At 44.9% G+C, this 26,710-nt stretch overlaps 1 protein-coding gene across 1 annotated transcript; it reads right to left on the reverse strand.

Moving 5' to 3' along the window:
- Positions 1 to 9,506: 9,506 nt before the first annotated feature.
- KRT4 (keratin 4) lies at positions 9,507 to 15,621 on the reverse strand. Its single transcript, XM_044229172.1, has 9 exons — positions 15,133 to 15,621; positions 13,334 to 13,548; positions 12,325 to 12,385; positions 11,841 to 11,936; positions 11,122 to 11,286; positions 10,737 to 10,862; positions 10,085 to 10,305; positions 9,804 to 9,838; positions 9,507 to 9,694 (listed from the first exon to the last, which is right to left on the reverse strand). Exons 1-9 carry the CDS (start codon positions 15,619 to 15,621, stop codon positions 9,507 to 9,509), a joined length of 1,596 nt encoding a protein of 531 aa, XP_044085107.1.
- Positions 15,622 to 26,710: the final 11,089 nt, after the last annotated feature.

A 26,710-nucleotide genomic window follows, 5' to 3' on the forward strand; every position in this document is an offset into this window, starting at 1 on the left:
TGTGTGACAAAACTGCTAGAAGGATCCTTACTGTCTGTGATGTGGACGCTATGCTTCTTTCAATGCAAGTATAGGTTCTGTCTCCTTCTTCATCTGTTGGTTCACATGGGTCCTGCCTGGGGGAAAGGTACAGGCTTTCCCCCAGGTAAGCCAGGTAGTCCTGGGCTTGAATCCTGACTCTGTCTCTCATTTACTTGTATACTTGGGCGAGTTACCAAACCTCTCCAAGCCTTAGCTTCCTCATCTGTAAGATAAAGTAATAGCAGATTAATCTTCCTTAGCTGTTGTGAGAATTGAGTTAAATAATGCATGGTAAACACTAAAGATGGTACCTAGACATCCTGAATACACAGAAAACGTTCACTATTATTTTGTATTTGCCATTTTGTGCCACTCCGGGATGTGTTCCTGTTCTCACATGAGAATGAGCACTAACATGGGTACTTCTGTTGCTCTAGAATAATCACAGGTTAATTCAGTGAATTAATTGCTCCAGTGTGACCCAAGCACCTGTTTTCTGCATCAATTCTTTTTTTTTCTTTCTTTATGTTTATATTTCCCTGGCATATTTTTTTTTATTTTCAGCATAATAGTATTCATTATTTTTTCACCACACCCAGAGCTCCATGCAATCTGTGCTCTCTATAATACCCACCACCTGGTACCCCAACCTCCCACCCCCCCGCCACTTCAAACCCCTCATATGGACTCTGAAAAACAATCTGAGGGGTTTGAATTCTTTTTTTTTTTAATATTTTATTTATTTATTTGAGAGAGGGAGAAAGCACAAGCAGGAGGAGGGGCAAAGGAAGAGAGAAAATCCTCAAGCAGACTCCCCAGTGAGCACATAGCCCAACCTGAGGCTTGATCCCAGGACCCTGAGATCCTGGACTGAGCCAGCCAGACCCCACTGTCCATCATATTCTTGACTTAATGTCCTTCCTCCACAGATGCAAAACATCAGCCCTGCTCAGCCTTCCCGCACTCTCTATATTCATGAAATGAATATTTATTGAGCACTTACTATTTACCAAGCACTATTCTAGGCACTGGGAATGCAATAGTGAAAAAAAAAGATGACATCCCTAGTCTTCTAGAGTCCCTGTGCCAGTAGGAGACAGACAATAAAGAAATAAATATATATTTGTCAGGCTGTGAAAGGAACTACCAAATAAATGCAGCAGGAGAGGGGAGTAGACATGACCAGGGGTGCTATCTCAGAGGGTGGTCTAAGGGGACCTGAGCTAAGAATCTGCATGCAATCATGTGAGTAAAGAACATCCTGGCAGAGGGAACCACAAATGCAAAGGCCCTGAGGCAGGAGTGTGAGGACCATGTGAGGAACGGTATGGGTCTAGCAGAGCTGAAGCAGAGTGAGGGAAGAAGAGCACAGTGAGGTCTGAGGCAGCTGGGAGACAGGTCAACGAGGCTTTGAGACACTGAGTAAGGCCAGCTTTTACTCTGAGAGGAGAAGTCTCTGAAGTGTTTCAGCAAAGGCAAGACATGAACTGACTTTTAAAAAAATGAGTCTGAGTGCTGTGTAGAGATTCAGTTTTGGGGTCAAGGGAGAAGGTGTTGAGACCGGCTTCCTCTTCCTAAACTTCCAGGACAGGCACTTGCCTCCCAGTTTTAAACAATTCACTTCCACATCCTGCAGTGAGAATGAACTGAAGGAACAGTACACTTACAGAGAAGAGAAATAAGATAAGAAAACTGAGAGATATGCTCTCCCTCAATAATCTTTTATCTGTAAGCTTCTTCCTGCACAATAGGAGCTCTCCACCGTGTGGGTGCTGAGTCGTGTTTGTCCAGCGTGCTCCTGAAACTGCAGGTTGTCTACAGCAGAAACCCCATCTTGTCCTCAGCAGGAGATTCCAAAAACCACTTATGAAGTTATGAAATAAATTGCTTGAAACAAAAGCTAAAAGGGAAGAAGGGGAGAGATGTCAAGTGATCATTTAACCCAGGGAAGAAAAAGTTAACAAGAAACTTAGATTTCTTTTTCCACGCAATGATTTGAAAAGAAGGGCTCTCACTGTCTCTGCTGCAGATTTCAAGGGAATCAGTTGGACATAAAGCAGAGGGTGTGATCACAGTGGGAAATAAGGTGACCATGGGATACTACTTAAGTTCTGATTCAGTGATTGACAGCCCCCAGCATATGGAAGGTACAAATACCGAAGGAATGGATATCAGTAGGAGGAAAATGCTTTTGCCAGGAGACAATGGAGTGATGACAAGCCTCTTGGGTCCTGGAACAATACCTCATAGTAGAGAAGAGCAGGAAAGGAGGCAGAGCTGTAACAAGGCTTAGCATTATAGCTGTTTGAAGCTCCCAACGTGAGTCCAAAGCACAACCTGAACCTAAAGGCCACACCCTGAAAGCAGGTGGCCCAGAGTTCCCTCTTCCTCTCATCCAGAGCTTGTTCTCTCAGACATGCCTCAGTCTGAGCTTGTCTAGTCTTACAGCACAAACTCCAAGCCCCAAAAAACTGGACAATGGCTCAAGCCATGGTCCTCCACAGTCTGGCCTCAACCCACCTCCCCAGCTCCCACTCCCACCACTCTTGTCCTTAAGAGTGGAATTCTAAGGATGCTAAGCTGTTTGGCATACTTAGCTGTGCCACACTTCCCTTCTCTTGTGCTGATATTCTTGCTGCCTAGAGCACCCTTCTACCCTGTGCCTCTCACCCCAGCTCCAGGTCCATACCCCTTTTACCTGCATGACTCCTACTGTTGCTCTTAATAATCTCCTGAAAGTATGGAAAATCTGTGTCTAATGTGTCTGCCTCCCTGACAGTCCCCATAGGCTCGTGAGCGCACACACACACACACACACACACATAATATGTCCTCCTTAAGAGTGATGGTCCCCCTGTAATGCTTGTCAAGCTGAGGATCTTAGACAGCTGATTTGCAGGCAGACAAGTGCCCAGTCTAATGAGTGCAATGCTCCAGCCCCTCAGGACACCACACAGGGAAGGGAGTATGATCAGAATGAGGCCTGAGGAAGCTCAAGGGAATCAAAGGAAGAGGGTGAGCCAATAAGGTAGAGCTGCTCAGGACTTCCTGGAAAAAAAAAAAAGATTTCCTTTTAAAGGAGATTAGAATCCTGTCCTCTGCCCATCTCTAATACCCAGGCCTACCTGTCCTTCCACATCCAACTTAAATGTCACCTCCTCCATGAAGCCTCCTGTGATTGCCAACACCCTCACCCAAGACTGAAAGTAATTTCACCCTTTTCTAGACTCCATAGTCCTTGTTTGTAATTCCCAAGAACATGTCTATCGGGTTGCCAAGTTACATGTATTCTTGTTTTTATCTAGTCATTATTATCCCAGTTGAAACTCTATAGAAGAATACTCTAATTCTTATTAGAACATTGCCTAGGACATTTGTTCATTCATTAAACCAACACATCTACTATGTGACAAGCACACTGACCTTGAAATATCAAAATGAATAAATCATGGTCCTTGCCTTGCAGAATTCAAAGGCTAATGAATGGGTGGATGGATGGAGAGATAGATGGATGAATAAATAGATGGTAGACTGATAGGCAGTGAATGATGGATAGGTGAATGGTAAGTGGCAATCCAAATCCTTTCCGCCAAAAAACTCTCCCTAGCTCATTTAGCTTCTCCTTTAAATTTTTGAGGACCAAAATAGTCTTTGACAAAGCAGGAAAAAATATACGGTGGAAAAAAAGACAGTCTCTTCAATAAATGGTGCTGGGAAAATTGGACAGCTATATGTAGAAGAATGAAACTTGACCATTCTCTTACACCGTACACAAAAATAAACTCAAAATGGATAAAAGACCTCAACGTGAGACAGGAATCCATCAGAATCCTAGAGGAGAACATGGGCACTAACCTCTTCGATATCAGCCACAGCAACTTCTTTCAAGATATGTCTCCAAAGGCAAAGGAAACAAAAATGAAAATGAACTTTTGGGACTTTATCAAGATCAAAAGCTTCTTCTGCACAACAAAGGAAACAGTCAACAAAACAAAGGGGCAACCCACGGAATGGAAGAAGATATTTGCAAATGATAGTACTGACAAAAGGCTGATATCCAGGATCTATAAAGAACTTCTCAAACTCAACACACACAAAACAGATAATCATGTCAAAAAATGGGCAGAAGACATGAACAGATACTTCTCCAATGAAGACATACAAATGGTTATCAAACACATGAAAAAATGTTCATCATCACTAGCCATCAGGAAGATTCAAATTAAAACCACACTAAGATACCACCTTACACCAGTTAGAATGGCCAAAATTAGCAAGACAGGAAACAACGTGTGTTGGAGAGGATGTGGAGAAAGGGGAACCCTTCACTCTGTTGGTGGGAATGCAAGTTGGTGCAGCCACTTTGGAGAACAGTGTGGAGATTCCTTAAGAAATTAAAAATAGAGCTTCCCTATGACCCTGCAATTGCACTACTGAGTATTTACCCCAAAGATACAGATGTAGTGAAAAGAAGGGCCATCTGTATCCCAATGTTTATAGCAGCAATGGCCATGGTCACCAAACTGTGGAAAGAACCAAGATGCCCTTCAACAGACGAATGGGTAAGGAAAATGTGGTTCATATACACTATGGAGTATTATACCCCCATCAGAAAGGATGAATGCCCAACTTTTGTAGCAACATGGACTGGACTGGAAGAGATTATGCTGAGTGAAATAAGTCAAGCAGAGAGTCAAGTATCATATGGTTTCACTTATTTGTGGAGCATAACAAATAGCATGGAGGACATGGGGAGTTAGAGAGGAGACGGGAGTTGGGAGAAATTGGAAGGGGAGGTGAACTATGAGAGACTATGGACTCTGAAAAACAATCTGAGGGGTTTGAAGTGGTGGGGGGGTGGGAGGTTGGGGTACCAGGTGGTGGGTATTATAGAGGGCACAGATTGCACTGGGTGTGGTGAAAAAATAATGAAAACTGTTATGCTGAAAATAAATTAATTTAATTTTTAAAAATGGGCAGAAGACATGAACAGATACTTCTCCAATGAAGACATACAAATGGTTATCAGACACATGAAAAAATGTTCATCATCGCTAGCCATCAGGAAGATTCAAATTAAAACCACATTGAGATACCACCTTACACCAGTTAGAATGGCCAAAATTAGCAAGACAGGAAACAACTTGTGTTGGAGAGGATGTGGAGAAAGGGGAACCCTTTCACACTGTTGGTGGGAATGCAAGTTGGTGCAGCCGCTTTGGAGAACAGTGTGGAGATTCCTTAAGAAATTAAAAATAGAGCTTCCCTATGACCCTGCAATTGCACTCCTGAGTATTTACCCCAAAGATACAGATGTAGTGAAAAGAAGGGCCATCTGTCCCCCAATGTTTATAGCAGCAATGGCCACGGTTGCCAAACTGTGGAAAGAAGCAAGATGCCTTTCAACGGACGAATGGATAAGGAAGATGTGGTCCATATACACTATGGAGTATTATGCCTCCATCAGAAAGGATGAATACCCAACTTTTGTAGCAACATGGAGGGGACTGGAAGAGATTATGCTGAGTGAAATAAGTCAAGCAGAGAGTCAAGTATCATATGGTTTCACTTATTTGTGGAGCATAACAAATAACATGGAGGACATAGGGAGATGGAGAGAAGGGAGTTGAGGGAAATTGGAAGGGGAGGTGAACTATGAGAGACTATGGACTCTGAAAAACAATCTGAGGGTTTTGAAGGGGCGGGGGGGGTGGGAGGTTGGGGGAGCCATGTGGTGGGTATTATGGAGGGCACATATTGCATGGAGCCCTGGGTGTGGTGCATAAACAATGAATTCTGTTACACTGAAAAGAAATTTTAAAAAAAATTTTTTTGAAGACCAAATCCACAACACTTCAAGTAAAAAACCTACAGATGCAGAACAATTTTACATTGACCCCCAAGTCAACGCAAGAAACCATGGGCAACAAGGAGACTGAGTCCTGGGGCTCCCACCAAGACCCTTCATGGCCAAAGCCCTACACTCCCAGTCTTCTCCTCATGGGATACAGAGGTAACTAGTCAGTCTCTGCCTTCAACAGAGCAAACAGATGGAGCAGATGCTAAAATGGCCTCTTCCTATGGGACATCTGGGTGGCTCAGTGGGTTAAAGTCTCTGCCTCTGGCTCAGGTCATGATCCCAGGACCCTGGGATCAAGCCTCACATTGGGCTCTCTGCTCAGCAGAGAGCCTGCTTCCCTTCCTCTCTCTGCTTGCCTCTCTGTCTACTTGTTATCTCTGTCTGTCAAATAAATAAATAAATAATCTTTTAAAAAATAAAATAAAATGGCCTCTTCCCTCAGCCTGTTCCTTCCCTTTTTTTTTTTTTGAATGCTTTATTTATTTATTTATTTGACATAGAGCATAGATAGGCAGAGAGGCAAGCAGAGGCGGAGGGGGAAGCAGGCTCCCTGCTGAGTGGATCCTAGGACCCTGAGATCATGACCTGAGCCAAAGGCAGAGACTTAACCCACTGAGCCACCCAGCCACTGCCCTTGTTCCTTCCTTTTGTCCAAGATGTCCACCATTACCTTGTCCTAGGGGGTAATAAGGGGGGACAAAACTGCCTTAGTTATTTCCCTAAATAGCTATTTCACTAAACCTTGACCAGCACCCAAGATATAGTAGTTGATCTGCCTTATTCTGAGGTCCTCTGGTGTTAGAATCCAAAGCCTGGGTCCCAACAGTAGGCCAAATCAAAATCCTGCAATGGGGCAACATTAAATAAACCCCTCTTTGATGTATCCTTCAGTACCACTGCTGACAAAGGAGAGAGACTTCAGAAGTGTTGGCAGAATTTTCCCAAGCCAGAAGGCTGGACCCAGAGCAGAAGGTCTTGGTAAAGGGAAAAGGACCTAAGCAAATGAGGCTATTGCTTGGGAGCCAGGAGCCTGAGCCGAACCACCTGTGAGGTTGTAGCCAAGGCTAGAAGTCAAGAGCTTGGAGAGTGAGGGTCAGACCAGATGACTCAAATAAACTGAGTTAAAGATCTGCCAACCCACATTTGGGCCATTACAATGTGAGAAGTGATTTTAGTAGGCGTCAAGGTAAAGCATTTTGGAGGGGATTAAGCCTGTGGGGCCTACCAAGGGGCAGGTAATGCAATCTGTGTCTCCATAGTTCCCTTGAACACGAAGAACTGGCAGGATCCAATTCAAAGGATCTAAGAGAAGAGCCGTGTTTATTATCTCAAGAGTGGATTTTCCCCTTCAGATAATCCCTTTTGTATAGCCAGGCAGTTCCAAACCTATGGATCATGGCCAGGATCCACTCCCCTGGACTGTTTTGGTAATAGAAACCAACAAGAATGTTTTCTGTCTTTATGTAAACCAGGAGTCTTCTTTATAGAAATAAAACACAAACATACCCACGTAGCCGCTTGCCTACAAAAACATTTATTCTAAGATACACACCCACTCGATCTGAGTTTCCTATGTAAAGCATTATATTCAACCCTACTGGAGCTGACTACTTCCACACTTGGCTTGCTCAGAGGGCATGAGAAATTCATTAACCTGTCCCCAGCTTCCCAGTGTGGCCCACCACAACCTGCACCCTCCTGGTAGGTAAACTTCAGAAGTCTCTCCACTGGCACCAACCCTTGACTCCTCCTCCCCACTCAAGAAACTCAGAAAAGGGACGCCTGGGTGGCTCAGTTGGTTGGACGACTGCCTTCGGCTCAGGGCGTGATCCTGGAGTCCCGGGATCGAGTCCCACATCAGGCTCCCAGCTCCATGGGGAGTCTGCTTCGCTCTCTGACCTTCTCCTCGCTCATGCTCTCTCTCACTGTCTCTCTCTCTCTCAAATAAATAAATAAAAAATCTTAAAAAAAAAAAAAAAAGAAACTCAGAAAAGAGCCAATTCAGCATTTTCCAGGGGAGGGGCTGTTGTGGTGGGAAAAAGTCAAAGACTTCCTTCTCTGACACCAGGACAAGACAATGGGGAGATTAGGGCAGGGTTTCTGAAGGACCAGCCTTCCAGCCCAGGAAGCATGAGCCCCTGAGATTAACCCTTTGTTGCTCTGCCCCTGCTGCCCTGAGCCTGCCTCCAGGTCTGTGTGAAGGACATATGGGCAGGGACTGGCCTTGGGCAAACTGTGTGTCCTTCTGTCTGTACAGAATAAAGGCCCAATGGGCACTGTGCTAGAGGGATTGGAGTCTGAATAAATTGCCTGGCAGTCCAGGGTAGGAAGCACCAATTGGGTCAGGGAAATGAGTGTATTCTTCATCTGCAGTAGGAAGGATTTAGGTCAGACCACAAGAGGAGCTGTACAGGAAAATTATGTTCCTCCAGGTATCTTGGAACTGGTCCAGTATGGAAACAAAGTGTCAACAATGGACACAGATCCTCACCTCTGACTATCCTCACCCCATTCTTCATTTCTTCAATCATAATCTCCAGAGCTGGTCCCAATCAGGCAGCTTCACCTGGCAGCTTCTTATCACTCTAGCAAACCTGCCTCCCCTCTCCCACACCCTACCACTCAGGGACAGCAATATAGACATAACCCCAGACATAACCACCTGAGATGGGAAAGTGAACATAGCATGAAATCTCTGTGAGGATGACATGCTTCCAGCCCTCCATCCAGCAATCGGGACCTTGTTGATTCTTGAAACAAGTTCTTGAAAGCCTTGCTGGTCCAGTAGGATTGAGTCCTCCACATAGAGTCTCATGAAAATAGGGAGGCCTTGCTAGATGCTAAATATAAACTCTCCACAAGCTCCCTAACCCCCACTCCATATTCAGTGGAGACCCCCTAACTGGCTCTCCTCAATTCCTTCCCTCCAGATTCACTGCAGGCTCAGCACTGAGATGGTCCTGTTCTGATAGCCTATCATCTTTATGTCATTGTTGGTTGTTTTGAGTCTGTGACCCTCTTCTATAGGCAGGTTTCAGGCTCCACACACTGCATTTCTCCCTCAAATTAGTTGATGACCTTGATCTGTGCAGACAGATCCTTCAGGCCCCAGCCTCCTCTACTCCCACCTGAATTCTAGAAACTTCTCTCCAGGGAACAAGGACAATGGCTCAGAGTGAATGATAAAACCGTTTTATTAAAGATTCACCCAAAGATGGATAGAAGGAAGGAGAAGGGGTGGATGGGACACTGAGGGGTTCCTGTCCTGACCTTGCAGGGCCAGTTGCTGCCAAGTGACAGAGGAGTTTGGTCCTGATGTAGAGGGATATCCGGGAACCTGGGTTGGGAGGGGCCATACATGACCTTGATGATTCTGGAGATGAAACTCCTGATTTTGTTCTCCTCTGACCATGGGAGGTAAAGAGTCAGACCCTTCCCATTCCAGGTGGATCACCAGGCCCAAATCGAGAAGAAACTACCAAACTCCAAGAGGGCAGAGCCCACACTGAGGTGACACTGGTAAGATGAGCCCCAAAGAGGGAGGGTGGAGGTGAGGGTGAAGGAAGCACAGAGACACCAGGGCTGGGCCCAGCTGGGCTCAGGGACTGCAGGGACCTCATCTCCTCTATCGGTGGGACCTCTTGGTCATAGTGGTGGTAGAGATGATCTTGCTGCCAGAACTGCCACAAACACCACCACCAAACCCAAAGCCACTTCCAGAGCCAGAGCCAAAACCACTGCCCAGGCCAAATCCAGAACAGCTTCCTAATCCTCCGCCGATGCCCCCAGTGCTAGCACCACCACTAACCACAGCTGTAAGAGAGAGGCAGAGGATACGGTTATTCCAACAATACTGTCAATCAGAGGTTTCCACCCAAACCAGGGTGAACAAACAGCCATAGCAGGGGCAGAAGGTACTTACAGATGCTCATGGCACTCTGGCGTTCTCCAGACATTCTATGAAGGAGAGAAAGATTAGTGAGTCAGTAGAACCTGGCACCATGCTTAGTTCAGTAAACAGGTCTTAAGCACCTATCCCATCCTTATGCAGTCAGATTAAAGAACTGAGTGAACCTGTTGTCTACTGCCCTGCCTCATAATGCACCCATGCGGTAATGAAACAGGTGGTCCAGCAGAGGTACAAACTCCTGGTACTGAGGTCTCTCCCTCCCTCACATTCCTGGCCTGCCTTCCCTATCCCACCTGCACTCCTCGCCCTCCAGCAGCTTGCGGTAGGTAGCAATCTCCACATCCAGGGCCAGCTTCACACTCAGGAGCTCCTGGTACTCGCGCAACATCCGGGCCAGCTCCTCCTTGGCCTTCTGCAGGGCGGTCTCCAGTTCTGTGCACTTGCTGTAGGCATCTTTGAGGGCCAGCTCCCCACGTTGCTCTGCATCAGCCACAGAAGCTTGCAGAGTCTGGCACTGTAGACAATGGCAATGAAGGGGCAGTCATCAGCATCCTGCTATCAAGGCCTCTCCACCTGTCTTCTGTCCTGTGCCAGCTTTTCTTGGGTTAGGATACCAGGATTCTGTTTGTCCTTCTCCCCACCTACTCTACTCTTAGGCATTTCATTGATTCCAGCCAGGCCCACCAATGTCTCCACCAGACTGATCAGATGGAGATGAGCAAAAAAAACAATGAAGAGTCAAGAAACCTTATTTATCAGGGTGTCATGTCAGGTTAAGTAGGGTATTGCTGAAAAGACCTGGGTATGGCTTATATAATGAGTCACAAAGCCCCTTCATGCAAGCTCAGGATCTTCTGGCCTGAGGCCTGATCTTCTTGTCTACTATGGAGACACCCATCTTAGGCCTCCAGCATCATACCATGGCCAGAGAATGGTGACACTTACCTGTTTCTTGACATTCTCAATCTCAGCCCTCAGCCTCTGGATCAACCTGTTGAGCTCTGAGATCTCACTCTTGGTATTCTTCAGATTGTCACCATGTTGGTCAACCGAGATCTGGAGTTGCTGGACCTAATATCCAGGAAAACACAGGGAATGAGGGGTCAAGGGTGTTTGGGTAGGGTCTGTTCTCAAGTGAACTCAGCAAGAATAGGCACAATAATGGTGGCAAGGATAATACAAAATGTAATATAATCTCAAATCAAATGAGGATCAGAGATTCCTGGGTGATTAGTTCATCTCTGACATTTGGGCTTGAGCTTCGATCACCTGTTCACAGAAATCAAAAGCAGAGCCCCAGAAGCCCCAGGGAGAGATTCCTGACACCGACCTTGGTCTGGTACAGGGCTTCAGCCTCAGCCTTGCTCTTCTGGGCAATCTCCTCATACTGGGCACGGACCTCAGCAATGATGCTGTCCAGGTCCAGGTCCCGGTTGTTGTCCATGGACAGGACCACAGATGTGTCTGAGACATGAGTCTGCATCTGGGACAGCTCCTGCAGGGAAAATATCATATGTCAGGCCCCCAGAAAGTCTTCCCTAATCTCTGACACCAGAAATCCACTGTGGTCATGGAAATGGCCATGCCACAGGCTCAGATGGAAGCAGAGATGGCTGGCATCCCAGTGTGTAGGGAGGTGGGAGAATGGTAAGTTTCTATGTAGAAATCAAGTGATTGGTGACATTTCAAGACAGAAAAGTAATGCTTCTAGTCCTCACTGGATCTCTGGGATCCATAAGCCATCCCAGGTCAGCAGATGTTCAGTACACTGAATAGAAGGGAATGGAATGAATTCATATTACCAGGGAAATGCTAGACGCAAGAAATTCTATCCCATGCAATCTTGAGATCTAATGACCCCTTCTAATACAACATCTGGTTTCAAAAACCTCCTGGCTGAGTCTCTCACTTCAACTCTATCTCTGAGCTTGCTGGGAGCACCCTCAGCAAGTAAGGGAGCTGGAATCCTTTCAAAGAACTGTGACTTTCCACGGCAGCCTCACAGATTTGGGATTCCCTTCTTCAAATGCAGGGGGATGGAGTCCTCACCGCAGCAAAGAGGACCCTCAAGAAGTTGATCTCATCGTTCAGAGCATCCACCTTGGCCTCCAACTCCACCTTGCTCATATAGGCGGCATCCACATCCTGCAGAGGAGGCAGGGAAGAAAGAGACAAGGTACAGAAATTCCAATAGGGGCAAGGGGATGTTAAGTGACACACAAAGGTGTTCTCAGCAGCATTTAGGAAAGACATCTTAGCACCAGGAAAAGTGGCAAGGGACTAATCATTTGATGTCCTCTGCCCTAAATCCAACTGCAGAAATGGAAGTTAATGATGCAAATGGGCATTTTTCCCAACTTCACTTCCTTATGGTCTGGTTCAGTTACCCCCTCCTTTGACTACATAGATCTGGATAGTACCAAGTGAGATAAAGGAGAGGCCAAGATGGACCAGACACATGATTCAAGCCAAAGACCACTCCCAAGGGAAAGAGTACCCTCACAGCCCCTTTGGCCCCTCCTTCATGTCTTACCTTCTTGAGGACCACGAAGTCATTCTCTGCAGCTGCACGCTTGTTGATCTCATCTTCATACCTGGGGGTAGAGGTGGGAAGGAGAAGACAGAAACCCCACAATGAGCTGATGTTTCCTGGACCTCTGCTGCTGGGTTTCAAACACCTAACTCTTCGGAAATATCCAGGTAATTGTCTACATTTTCCCATTTTCATACAAATATCCATTCAACCTACATTTACAAGTTACATGTGTGAGATACCAGTCTAAACCCAAGTTTATTCAGAGATGTGAAAATCAAGCTTAATAAAGACTGTTTCCCAGATACAAGGTGGGAGGAGGACAAACAACCACAATCTGGTGGGTTTTATTTCTGTAGAAGGGCTGTCCATTTGGTGGATTCAATTATTAGGAATGTTGCCAACACCAGTTCTCTTTCTTTGTTGTGAGAATGAATAGAGAGAGGCTGCTGGGATTATCTCAGCTCTGTCATACTAGGAGCATATTAAGAACTACTATGTGTTAAATGCTCATTATATCCAGTGCTATGCTATCTGATTTCTCAATATCATTTAATTTCACTTAATTCTCAAAACCTAGCATTATTATCACCATTTTAAAGATGAAGAAAAACAAGGCTCAGAGAGGTTAAGCAAGTTACCTAAGAGCACATAACTAGTAACTAGAGGACTCAGTATTCAAACAAGGTCCATCTGTCTCTATAACCTGTATTCTTCTGACTATGCTACACCTCTGCTCATCTGTATGGTTTTTTATCTTGCTTGTATATGGCAAGGCCAACTCCCTGAACATATCACTCATATTCTGTTTGAGGCAACTCAGAGTTACGAGACCTCACCCCATTAAAAAGGGCCCATGTAGATGCAGGAGAACAAACTAGAGAACCTTCCTGACCCTTTTGGGATCTCTTCAGAGCTGGAATTCTAAATGACTAGACAGGAGCCCAAGATTCTGGGGCATGGCTGGGCGGACTCTTTCAGGCAGCATCCTTCTTTCCTCTGCACATACTTGGTCTTAAAGTCCTCCACGCTGTCCTGCGTGGTCTTCAGCTCAGACTGCAAGCGTCCTTTGTCATTGACCAAGGTATCCAACTGCTTCCTCAGGGCACTGATGTAGGCCTCAAAGAGAGGCTCAAGGTTTTTGCTGGATGTAGTGGTCGTCTGCTGCTGGAGGAGGTTCCACTTGGTCTCCAAGACTTTATTCTGTTGCTCTAAGAACCGCACCTGTATTTTAAAAAGTCACCAACCAGCAGATGAGGGCCTGAAGCTTTGGCAGGAGGACTGCCCAAGACCAGCCAGGTGACTCGAGAGCCATGCAAGTAGGGCCACTGTGTTGCCACTCCAGGTACCATCCACTGGTACCAAAAGGTGGCCCTGCTTCATGGCAGCAAATGGGCCACATGCATTGTGGAGAACAGAGCATAGCCAGAGCCACAGAGCCTGACTATGCAGCAAGTACAACTTCTTGACCCCAGGGATCCAGAGGCCCTGGGGGTGAAGGTGCCAAAAAGAACATTGAACTTTTAGGAAGAATAAAATAAACAAAAGTAGGAGATACAACCACAGTCTGGGACTCTTGCATTTAAAGTGATCCTGACCTAAGGCAAAGGAATGATGAATTCACTGACAAATTTTTAAATAAATGGACCTAGTGTGTCTCTTTAAACCTGTGTACAATGGAGTCTGAATAGTTAAGATCAAGGCCCTAGACACATTCTGAGTTTCAGCCAGGCTTACCCTGCAAGGGGACTTCCTGGAACTCTCCCTCTCTCTACAAAGACATCTAACCAGATAAACCAGGGTAGCAGCTTGGCATGATATTCCCACTATGTGCTTCAGAGCTGAAAGAAAAGCAGGTTAGGGTGACTGATCACAGTCTGAACCCAAAAGGTGAGATGAGGGAAGATGAGACAAGGAAGCACAAAACCCTGGGTCTTACTTTTGTATCTGTATGTTCTGGAGTCACCGTAAAGCCTCTTTAAGCTACTGATGACTTATTCAACGAGTAAGAAGAGCAAACACTGCCACTCAGTCTACTTTGAGATGGATCAGTCTTGCCCCATTCATCTAAGAAGACTAAAAGGGATGTACAGAGAGCCAGGGCAACCTTGACTGAGTGGCTATACTCATTCACTCAGTCATTAACCTCTAGCTGACTCAGCAATCTGAGCTGATCTGCTTGCTATCATCCATCATACTTGGCAGCAATTGAGCTTAAAGAACTTGAATCTCTAGACCCTGCACAGAAAAAGAAGTTGGATTACAAAAAGAAAAGGAGACATCCCTCTTCTCTTCAAACAGATCCAGAAATGAGCAATTTTTCCTAGGGTCAGGAGGATGAAGGAGATGACCCTCCAAGGTCCCAGACCTTGGAACCCAGAGTCTGTCATTGGCATCGATCCCCTTTTCATTTGGGAAACCAGCCTGGCTTTCTTCAGCTCTGACAACAGAAGTGCCAAGAGTTATGTTAACTATAATTCATTTTAGTTAATTATTAAATTATTAACCATGTCATTTCTGAAACCAAAATCTGAGAAAAAGGTGGGATGCCTGGATTCAGAAAAGTTCACCAATCTGCCCAGTATCCCACAGCGCATCTAGGAAGACTCCAAACATTGCACTGGTCTGAGCAGCCTGTGCATTGGTCTCACCAGCCAAGCACAAAAGAGGAAGAATTCCCCTTTAACAGCTGGAACACAGAGGCCCTGCGTTCAGTGGTTTTTAATGCTGCAACAGGCTCAGTTCTGAGAGGCCAGGACTCAGAAGCCCTGGTTTCTACCACCTTGTCTGGCCAAGGGGACAGCTCACCTTGTCGATGAATGAGGCAAACTTGTTGTTGAGCGTCTTGATCTGCTCCCGCTCCTCAGTCCGGACCTTCTGGATCTCGGGGTCGATCTCCACACGGAGTGGGGTCAGCAGGCTCTGGTTGATGGTGACCTCCTGAATCCCACCAGCAGGGCAGGCAGGGAAGGCAGGACCACCCCATCCACTGAAGGAACCCCCAAATCCACTACCAAAGTTGCCAGCACCAAAACCAGCTCCAAAGCTGCCAGAGCCGAAACCTCCAGCAGACCCAAAACCAGCACCTTGTCGGGACCCAGCCATGCTGATGGCGATGCTCTTTCTCCCCCCAAGGTTGTAGAGGCTCCTGCTGCCAAAGCCACCAGAGGAGCAGCGGCCAGTGCCCCCAGACACGGAGACTGAGCTGAATGCAGCCCTCTTGCCCCCACCGACAACAGCTGAGCCACAGCTAAAGCCCCGGGACCCGCCTCGGACACACTGTTGTTTGGCGATCATGGCTGGAGAGAGCGAGCTTGGAGTTGTCAGAAATGTGAGGGGCCAGGCCTGTGAATGCTGCAGCCCTAGCCTGGGTCTCTTATATGTGCTAGAGCAGCAGGGCTTGGTTGCAGGGGCATAAAGGGAAAAATCTGAAACATCTCTGGGCTTGGCCTTTGGCACAGGCCCAGCCTTCTCGTATCCTGCTGAGTATGTCACAAACACACCTACAGATGTCATTCGGAGGGCACCATTTACAGAAGCCCAACACACTCCCCTCTGGGAGAACTTGAACCAGTGCCCCAGGGCCTCGTGAATCACATGCCCCTGCCCAGGCCCTGCCCTTCGGGCCTGCCACTCACTGCACTTCCATTTCGACAGCCTCCCCAAGGCCCCCCAGCTCCCCATAAGATGGCCCAGCCCATTGCCCTTTCTCTCACTCCACAGAGTTTAGAAACCAAGGGCCTGGATTCAAGGGCACAGCCCACTCTTACCCACTCTGCAAACCTGGAGCAGGTCATCGTCTGGGGCTCAGTTGCTTCACCCAGAAATTGGAGACAAAACAAATATTTACCTTCATCTCCTCTCAAGATACGAGATGGTCATCACTGTGAACTGTCAGAAGCTGAACCTGTATTTATTACCAACATTACAATCCCTCCATCTGCACTCGACCCCACACGCACCTACAAGAGAAGAAATCCATATTCCAGCCTTAGAGCCTTCCAAACCTAGATCAAGCCTCACCCCAACTTGACACAATTGTTGAGGACCTACTATGTACCCGCCATGGAGCTGGGGGCAGAGGAGAGTCAACTCTGCCTCAGGTTCTCAAGACTCCCATTCCTCCTCCAGCCTCCGTTTGGGTCTGTTTGTAGGATTCTAGTGTAGATTCGAGTGTAGTGCTCTCCAGTCTAGGTTCCTATTGGGTGTGCCCACTGCTCCATTTCCGCCCAGTTGTTTGCTAGACTCCACCAGGACAGAGAATGTTCTGTTTTTCTATAATGGTCCCAACATTCAGGGCAGGAGTCTGTAACTCTTTTGGCGTAGAGGACCCCTTTGGCAGAATAGGGAAACCCATGAGCTCCTTCTCAGTGCAATGTTTTTAAATGCAAAATCCTAGTGTTAAGTTCTAACTTAAATTCTTCCCCACTGAGTGACATAGACCTGTGTTCAAATCCCACCCGTTGCCACTAATTAGATGAACTCATTCAACCCATCCTCTCATCTATAAAGGGACCCCACAGTGCCTGGCACACAGTAGGTCAGTGGACATTCATTCTTATCTGCCCAGACTTTGCCATTACCACTTAGGATGAGAAATTAGACAAATCTGTTTCCCTGCCTCTCTTCTCAAGCCCTGATAAGATTGTCATCCCCCCTGATAAGATTCCAAATCTGAGGAAGAGCAGTGATCGGGGCCTGGGTAATTCCCACAGGTCCGAGCTGACCCTGACTGACTAAAAGCTGGCCACGGCAGAAAAGACCAGCCTCCCTGCAAAGAGAAAGGGCAGGGCCCATGGGATGCAAAGAGGGAGGACAGTGGATCTAGTTCTTGGGGGCAGGGCTGCAGGGAAGACTGGGCCAGCTGGGAGCCCCCCTCCACTCCCCACCACAACCCTTACCCCCTCCCTCTGCCCCCCTCCTGCCTCTACCTCTGGTCTGCAACCCTCCCTCCGCACTTCCCACCTCAGCCTCTGCTCAGCTCAACCCTCTGCTGTGCAGGAGACCTCTAAATAGATGGAGGGTAGGTGGAGGAGTCATGGCAGAGAGGCCAGGAGCCTAAAACAGAAAGCAACAGGGGGGCGTGCCTGGGTGGCTCAGTAAGTTAAGAGTCTGCCTTTGGCTTGGGTCATGATCCCAGGATCCTGAGATCCAGCCCCGCATCAGGCTCCCTGCTCGGCAGGAGGCCTGTTTCTCCTTCTCCCACTCCCCCTGCTTGTGTTCCCTCTCTCACCGTCTCTCTGCCAAATAAATTTTAAATCTTAAAAAAAAAAAAAAAATGTGGGGGGGTGCCTGGGTGGCTAAGTTGGTTAAGCAGCTGCCTTCGGCTCAGGTCATAATCCCAGCATCCTGGGATCAAGTCCCACATAGGTCTCCTTGCTCAGCGGGGAGCCTGCTTCTCCCTCTGCCTCTGCTGCCACCCGACCTGCCTGTGCTCGCTCTCTCGCTCTCTCGCTCTCTCTGGCAAATAAATAAATAAAGTCTTTTTAAAAAAAAAAGAAATCAAGGAAGGAAAGAAGGAGGGAAGGAAGGAAGGAAGGAAGGAAGGGGGAAGGGGTGGAAGGGATGGGGAGTGGGGATAATATATAATATATAATCAATCTAATTTTGTGCCTGTGGGTATTTCTCAACTGAGGTACTTCTCATGAAGCTAAAGCTAAATCGAGGCATATACCATGCTCAGATAAAAAATAAGGAAAAGGCCATAGTGCTTTTTAGATAGAAGGGACTCTCATTTACAGCTGCCATTATGTGTTGGACACTGGATGCTGTTCTTAGAACAGTTCCATTCCTCACAACAACCCTGCAAAAGAAGTGTTGCTATGCTCAGTTTAGAGCTGCAGACACTGAGGCTCAGAGAGGTTTTGTAACTTGCCTGAGCTCACACAGCTAGACGTGGTGACAGTGGAAAGCCAGACCTCTCTGTCTAACTGCAAAGCTTGTGACCTTAACGGCTACACTACAATGCTTTACATTAGCAACTCTTTCCCACACAGTAACTTCAGAAAAAACAATAACAACAACAACAAAAAAAAAAAAACCATATGGCAACTTCTACAGACCCGTAGCTTATGATCCACCAGAGCAGCAACAGGGTCTTGACCAGCCCACTGCATATTCTGCAGAACTGTCTCTGTTCCTTCTGTCCTTGCTTTTGTCACATGATTGGTTGCTTGGTGTAGGTGACCCTGTCTTTGCAAGTATCCAGTAAGGTAGGAAATCATCCCAAGGGGCAATTCTAAGTCCTTCAATTAACCAAATCAAAATTAACTTAACTTACAAATTCTACAATAAATCTAAACCAAACAGGAAGAAAGTTCTAGACCAGAGCCATATTCTGTGGCTTTATTAAGTCAGAATTTTCAGAAGTTCACACAACCGTCCAACAGCAGCCTGAGAAACTGAGGGCAGACATATGTTCAGTCTGCAAGAGCGATTTTGCCCTCAAGTGAGAGAGGCAATCATGAGAGAAAAGGGAGAAATGCCTGCTGCCCGCCTGGTCTGGAGTCAGGAGACTGGACGAGGCGACCCTAGCAGACCACAAGGGCCAAAAGCTGGTCTCATTCCGCCCCCACAGCTTCCTTCCACTACTGTCCTCCGTGACCCTTCCTCATCTGGCAACTAGCTGTTCCTGATCTTATCAAAGAGGATGAGCAGCTGACAGGGGCGTGGAGCAGGGGCAGGAGGGAGTGTTTGCTCTGGGCTTTCTGGGTGAGGGAGGTAAGCCCTCACTTTCAGCCTGGGATTACAGGGATCCCGCGGTCTTTTACTCAGCCCAAACCTGCTGTGTGCTGTCAGAAAGCCCCCGCGCCTTCCATGGCCCGTCTGTGCCCTTGACCGTTCCGTCGTTGTCACCGGACCTCAGCTGCCCCATGGGGTCTGAGTCATTCTTTTGGGAGTCAGAGCCAACTTGGGGATCAGAGACTCTGTAGAAAAGTACCAGTCAGCATTTTGGGAAGGGACCAGGGAGAACAGTGGGCTGGGGGAGGGTTCTGTGCACAGGGTCCTCCCTTTCCCACCCTGGGCATGAGCAACCAGGGGTTACTTGGCACATTTTGACCACAAAACATTCTTGTCATCAAAGACATGCATAGCCCTATTTGTAAAACAGACAAAAGGAGACATGCTCCAACTGGTGCAGACCAGGGTCCTGTGAGCTTCTCACCTGCTGCCTGCATTCCTGAGCAGCCCCTGGGGTCCTCAGGCTCCAGGAACTCCGTGTGGGAGCCCCTGTAGTCCAGGCCAGTCCCAGTCTTCAATGAGTATTACTAAAGAACATGTCGTTGTCAGTGGGCCTTCCTGACAAGGGATTTAATCTGAGTTTTATTGCATGATAATGCAAATGTCTCCAATTGGGTTTTAAGCTCTAAATGTAATTTCAGTGAAACCATTTGCTTGTTTTGCTCTACCAGGAGTTTTGCTCCCCCCAGCTCTCAGCCTGCTTTCTCACTTATAAAATGAAAAGTATGGACTAGATTGAATACAAAATCACTTCCATTTCCAGTACCCCCCTGCTTCTCTGTTTCTTTCTCTATAAACCTGCATAACCCAGTTGTTACGAACTTGGACTCTGGAATCAGATTGATTAGGTTGCACGTCCAGCTCTGCTACTTGCTGGCGGTGTGACCTTGGATGAGTTACTTAGCCACTCTGTTCCTCAATGGCCTCATCTGCAAGATGCGCTTTTATCAGAGGCTGTTGTGAAGAGTCAATCAGAGGGTTGACAGCAGGGCCAGCCCACAACAAGCACTCTGTGGACACTAGCTGTCTTTCCTAGAAGGTATCGGACATGGCAGGGGGTGGGGAGGTTGAGCTACACTCCATCTCCTAGAACAGAAGCATCACTCTTGGGTATGACTGTCTCCTAAGCTAGAGACCACTCAGGTCAGTAAGGTGGAGCTGGTTTTGCTATGTGCTAAGACTTAATGTTCCTAAGCTGTGGTTTAGGGTTTGGCTCAAAATCCCTCTGCTGGCCTTCCAGTAACCCTGGAGGAAGCGTTCATGGGGCATGTCTGGGCTCTTCCAAGGAAGATGGGGTGACCATGCTCAGAATACAAGGGATATCAAGAAAGGTTCATTCCAACAGGAGTTCTAAGGTTGCCCAGGAAGGGGCGGGTGCAGTGATAGCCTCAACTCAGGTACACTGATTTGGCACCAGGGTTTCAGGGTGTGGAGGGCATAGACTAGTTGGATATAGAATAAGGTGTGGGGTCCAGGCTCAGAGTAGAGGTGAGGAGGAAAAGGGAGGACTCAGAGAGACATGATAGAGGAAGGACCAGAAGATTTGGAGAGAAAGGGATGCATGGTTGGGACAGAGGCAGCCTTAAGAGGAAAGAGCATAGGGCTTGAAATCAGCAGCCCTTGACTTCACTAAGCAGCTATATGGCTGCTGGTCTAAGAGTTAACTTCTGTGAGCCTTAATTGCTTCACCTGTAAAATGGGCTATCACATGCATCTCCCTTATTGAATTCTGAGACTGCTTGAGGTCACGAGCAATGTAATATATTTATAAGCCATGAGTCCAATTAAAATGCGGATTTTTTTCCAGTTTTTTTTTTTAGATTTTATTTATTTATGACAGAGAGAGATCGCAAGAGAGGGAATACAAGCAGAGGGAGCTGGAAATAGAGAAGCAGGCTTCCCACTGAGCAGGAAGCCTGATAAGGGGGCTCAATCCCAGGAGGCTGGGATCCTGACCTGAGCCGAAGGCAGATGCTTAACGACTGAGCCACCCAAGCGCCCCATTTTTTCCAGTTTTTATTTAGATATAATGGACACGCAACACTGTAGAAGTTTAAGGTATACAGCAGAATGACTTGGCATATAGGTCTCTTGCAAAGTGACTATCAAAATAGGAATAATTAACACCCAATCCATAGTGGCCTTTTCATTTTGCTGATTATTTTTTTGGCCTGTGGAAGCTTTTTAGTTTCATATAGTCCCAGTTATTTTTTATTTTGTTGTTTATGCTTTAGGCGTCATATCCAAAAAGAAGATCATTTCCAAAACCCATGTCAAGAAACTTCTTCCCTATGTTTTCTTCCAAGGGTTTTATGGTTTCAGGTCTTACATTTAAGTCTTTCATCCATTAAAGAGTTAATTTTTGTGAACAATATAAGATAGTTTTCTTCTTTTATGTCTGAATGTCCAATTGTCCCAGCACCATTTGTTGATGAGATTGTCTTTTCTCCGCTATTTTTTTTATTTCTTTTCAACGTAACAGTATTCATTGTTTTTGCATCACACCCAGTGCTCCATGCAATACGTGCCCTCCCTAAATCCCACCAACTGGTTCCCCCAACCTCCCATCCCCCACCACTTAGTATCCTTGGCTCCTTGGTCAAAGATTACTTGACTATATGCATAGTCATGAACTATATGCATGAACGAATTTATTTCTGGACTCTTAAATCTGTTCTATTGGTCTCTGGGTCCGTTTTCATGCTGGTACCAAGCCATTTTGATTAATATAGCTTTATAATATAGTTTGAAATCTGGAAGTGTGGTGGCTTCAGCTTTGTTCTTCTTCCTCAGAATTGCTTTGGCTATTCTTTTGTGGTTCCATGGAAACTTTTCTATTGCTTTTTCTACTCCTGTAAAAAAAAGGCTATTGGAATCTTGATAGGGATTGCATTGAATCTACAGATGGTTTTAGGTAGTATGGCCAGTTTAACAATATTAATTTTTCCAATCCATGCACACAGATATCTTTCCATGTATTTATATCTTCTCCAATTTCTTTCATCCATGTCTTACAGTTTCCAGTGTACAGGTCTTTCTTTTCCTTGGTTAAATTTATTCCTCAGTATTTTGTTGGCTTTGATGCTAATGAGACCATTTGCATAATTTTTGTTTTAGATAATTCATTGTGAGTGTATAGGAACACTACTGATTTTTGTATGTTGATTTTATATCCCACAATTTCACTGAATTCATTGATTAGATCTAATGGTTATTTGGTGGTGTCTTTAAGATTTTCTACATATAAAGTCATATCATCTGCAAAGAGAGACAATCTTACTTCTTCCTTTTCCAATTCTGATGGCTTCAATTTTTTTGTTTTTTGCCTGGTTTCTCAGGTGAGGACTTCTAGTACTTGGTTAGATAGGAGCCCTAAGAGTGGGCACCCTTGTCTTGATCCCATCTTAGAGGAAAATTTTTAACCTTTCACCACTGAGTTTGATGTTAGCTCTGGGCATGCTTGTTGATAGTTTTTATCATGAATGGTGTTGAGTTTTTTCAAAAGCTTTTTCTGCATTTATTGAGGTGATCATATGATTTTTATCTTTTGTCATATTAATGTGATATGTAACATTTATTGATTTGCATATGTTCAACCAAACTCATATGCCAGGGATGAATCCCACTTGACTACAATGTATGGTCTTTTTAATGTGCTGCTGAATTCAACTTGCTAGTATTTTCCTTTTGTTTTTGCTTTTATTTTTTATTTATTTATTTTATATTCATTTCAGAGGTAGAATTTAGTGATTCATCAGTAGCATATTACACCCAGTGGTCATTACATCGAGTGCGCTCCTTAATGCCCCTCCCACCAATTATCCCTTCCTCTCACCCACCTCCCTTCTGGCAACCCTCAGTTTGTTTCCTAGAGTTTGCCACCTCTTATGGTTTACCTCCCTCTCAACTTTCATCTTATTTTATTTTTCCTTCCCTTCCCCTATGTTCATCTGTTTTGTTACTTAAATTCTACATATGAGTGAAATCATATGGTATTTGTTTTTCTCTTACTTATTTCACTTAGCATAATACCCTCTAGTTCCATCCATGTCGTTGCAAATGGCAAGATTTCATTTTTTTCCACTGTTTTTTTATTTTATTTTTTGTAATTTTTGTTACGTTATGTTAGTCACCATACAATACATCATTTGTTGTTTTTTTTTTCTTTTCAGCATAACAGAATTCATTGTTTTTGTACCACACCCAGTGTTCCATGCAATACGTGCCCTCCTTAATACCCACCACGTGGCTCCCCCAACCTTACACCTCCCGCCCCTTCAAAACCCTCAGATTGTTTTTCAGAGTCCATAGTCTCTCATAGTTCACCTCCTCTTCCAATTTCCCTCAACTCCCTTCTCCTCTCCATCTCCCTATGTTCTCCATGTTATTTGTTATGCTCCACAAATAAGTGAAACCATATGATATTTGACTCTCTCTGCTTGACTTAATTTCACTCAGCATAATCTCTTCCAGTCCCCTCCATGTTGCTACAAAAGTTGGGTATTCATCCTTTCTGATGGAGGCATAATACTCCATAGTGTATATGGACCACATCTTCCTTATCCATTCGTCCGTTGAAGGGCATCTTGGTTCTTTCCACAGTTTGGCGACCGTGGCCATTGCTGCTATAAACATTGGGGGACAGATGGCCCTTCTTTTCACTACATCTGTATCTTTGGGGTAAATACTCAGTAGTGCAATTGCAGGGTCATAGGGAAGCTCTATTTTTAATTTCTTAAGGAATCTCCACACTGTTCTCCAAAGCGGCTGCACCAACTTGCATTCCCACCAAAAGTGTGAGAGGGTTCCCCTTTCTCCACATCCTCTCCAACACAAGTTGTTTCCTGTCTTGCTAATTTTGGCCATTCTAACTGGTGTAAGGTGGTATCTCAATGTGGTTTTAATTTGAATCTCCCTGCTGGCTAGTGGTGATGAACATTTTTCATGTGTCTGTTAGCCATTTGTATGTCTTCATTGGAGAAGTGTCTATTCATATCTTCTGCCCATTTTTGATATTATTATATATACAGTGTAAAAAAAGACAGTCTCTTCAATAAATGGTGCTGGGAAAATTGGACAGCTATATGTAGAAGAATGAAACTCGACCATTCTCTTACACCGTACACAAAGATAAACTCGAAATGGATAAAAGACCTCAATGTGAGACAGGAATCCATCAGAATCCTAGAGGAGAACATAGGCAGTAATCTCTTTGATATCAGCCACAGCAACTACTTTCAAAATATGTCTCCAAAGGCAAAGGAAACAAAAATGAAAATGAACTTTTGGGACTTCATCAAGATCAAAAGCTTCTTCTGCACAGCAAAAGAAACAGTCAACAAAACAAAGAGGCAACCCACGGAATGGGAGAAGATATTTGCAAATGACAGTACAGACAAAAGGTTGATATCCAGGATCTATAAAGAACTTCTCAAACTCAACATCATTTGTTTTTGATGGACTGTTCCATGACTCATTGTTCACGTATAATACCCAGTGCTCCATGCAATTAATACCATCACCATGCTAACCCATTCTTCCAAGCCACTCCCCTCTAAAACCCCCCCATTTGATTCCCAGAGTCCATAGTCTATCATGGCTCATCTCCCCCCTCTGATTTCTCCCCTTCATTTTTCCCTTCCTTCTCCTAATATCCTCCATGCTATTCCTTATGTTCCACAAATATGTGAAACCGTATAATAATTGACTTTCTCTGCTTGACTTATTTCACTTAGCGTAATCTCCTCCAGTTCCATCCATGTTGATCCAAATATTGGGTATTCATCCTTACTGATGGCTTAGTAATATTCCACTGTATATGTATACCACATCTTCTTTATCCTTTTGTCTGTCAATGAATATCTGGCTCATTCCATATTTTGGCTATTGTGGAAACTGCTGCTATAAATATTGGGGTGCATGTGTCCCTTTGAATCATTATGTTTGTATCCTTGGAATAAATACCTAGCAATGCAGTTGCTGGGTCTCTATTTTTAAATTTTGAGGAACCTCCATACTGTTTTCCAGAGTGACTGCACCAGCTTGCATTCCCACCAACAACGTAGGAGGGTTCCCCTTGCCCCACATCCTCACCAACACCTTTCGTTTCCTGGCTCATTAATTTTAGCCATTCTGACTGATGTGAGGTGGTATCTCACTGTCATTTTGATTTGTATTTCCCTGATGCCAAGTGATGTTGAACATTTTTTCATGTGTGTGTCTTATTTGGAGAAATGTCTATTCATGTCTTCTGCCCATTTCTTGACTGGATTCTTTGTTTTCTGAATGTGGGGTTTGATAAGTTCTTTATAGATTTTGGATACTAGCTCTTTATCTAATAAAACGTATTTATCTAATAAAACATGGGTATTAAAGAGGGCATGTATTGCATGGAGCACTGGGTATAAATAAAACATCTCTATGTGTTCATTCTGTAGCTTGCCTTTTAGTTTTGTCCATTGTTTCCTTTGTGCAAAAGCTTTTTATCTTGATGAAGTCCCAATAGTTCATTTTTTATTTTGTTTGTATTGCTTTTGAGACATGTCTAGCAAGAACTTGTTGTTAGTATTTTCTCCAGGATTTTTGCATCTATATTCATCAGGGACATGGCCTCTACTTTCCTTTTCTTTTAATGTCCTTGTCTGGTTTTTTATCAGGGTATGCTGGCCTGGTAAAATGAGTTTGGGAGTGACCCTTCCTCTTCTGTTTTTTAGAAGAGTTTGAGAAAGATTGCATTATTTCTTTTTTAAATGTTCAGTAAAATTCACAAGGGAAACCATCTGGTCCTGGACATCTCTTTGTAGGAAATTTTTGATGACTGATTCAATCTCCTGACCAGTAATTGGTCTGCTCAGATTTTCTATTTCTTTCTTATTCAGTCTGAGTAGGTTGTATGTTTCTAGGAGTATATCCATTTCTTGTGGGATGCCTAGATGGTTGTCACATAGATGTTCAGAAGAGCATTTTATAATCCTTTCTTTGCATTTCTATGTTACCAGTGATTGTACCTCCTTTTTCATTTATAATTTCGTTAATTTGGGTCTTCTCCTTCTTTTCCTTTGTGAGTCTAATTAAGGATTGGTCTATTTTGTTTTTCTCTTCAAAAAAGCAACTCTTAGTTTGGTTAATCTTTCTTATTCCTTATTTCATTTAATTCCACTCTAATCTTTATCATTTCCTTCCTTCTGCTAAATTTGAGCTTGGTTTGTTATTCTTCTTCTAGTTCCTTAAAATGTCAAATTAAGTGGTTTATTTGAGGTCTTTCTTTTTTCTTTCTCTAAGTGTTCATAACTATAAAATTCCCTCTGAGAACTGCTGGGGGTTCCCATAAGGTTAGTTTTTTATTTTTCCATTTCTGTTTGTCTCAAGATATGTCTCTTTTAATTTCTTTTTTGATCCATTGATTGTTGAGGAAAGTGCTGTTTAATTTCCATGTGTTCATGAATTTCCCAATTTCCTCCTGTTATTAAGCTCTGACTTCATACCAATGAGACCAGAGAAAAGATTTGGTATTATTTCAATCTTTCTGGATTTGCTAAGACTTGTTTTGTGGCCTAACATATGATCTACCATAGAAAACATTCAGTGTGTGCTTGTGAAAAATATGTATTCTGCTATTGTTGGGAAAATGTGGATTCTTATTGAT

The sequence above is a fragment of the Neovison vison genome, chromosome 12, assembly GCF_020171115.1.
Source record: "Neovison vison isolate M4711 chromosome 12, ASM_NN_V1, whole genome shotgun sequence".
Classification (NCBI taxonomy): domain Eukaryota; kingdom Metazoa; phylum Chordata; class Mammalia; order Carnivora; family Mustelidae; genus Neogale; species Neogale vison.

Bases quoted from the DNA above. Each gene is read 5' to 3' on its own strand.
- KRT4 (XM_044229172.1), bottom strand. From the start codon at position 15,621: ATGATCGCCAAACAACAGTGTGTCCGAGGCGGGTCCCGGGGCTTTAGC. The intron at 11,937-12,324 runs GTAAGACATGAA...CCTCCTCTGCAG, and splicing joins ACTTCGTGGTCCTCAAGAAG to GATGTGGATGCCGCCTATAT. The intron at 10,863-11,121 runs GTCGGTGTCAGG...CCTGGATATTAG, and splicing joins AAGCCCTGTACCAGACCAAG to GTCCAGCAACTCCAGATCTC.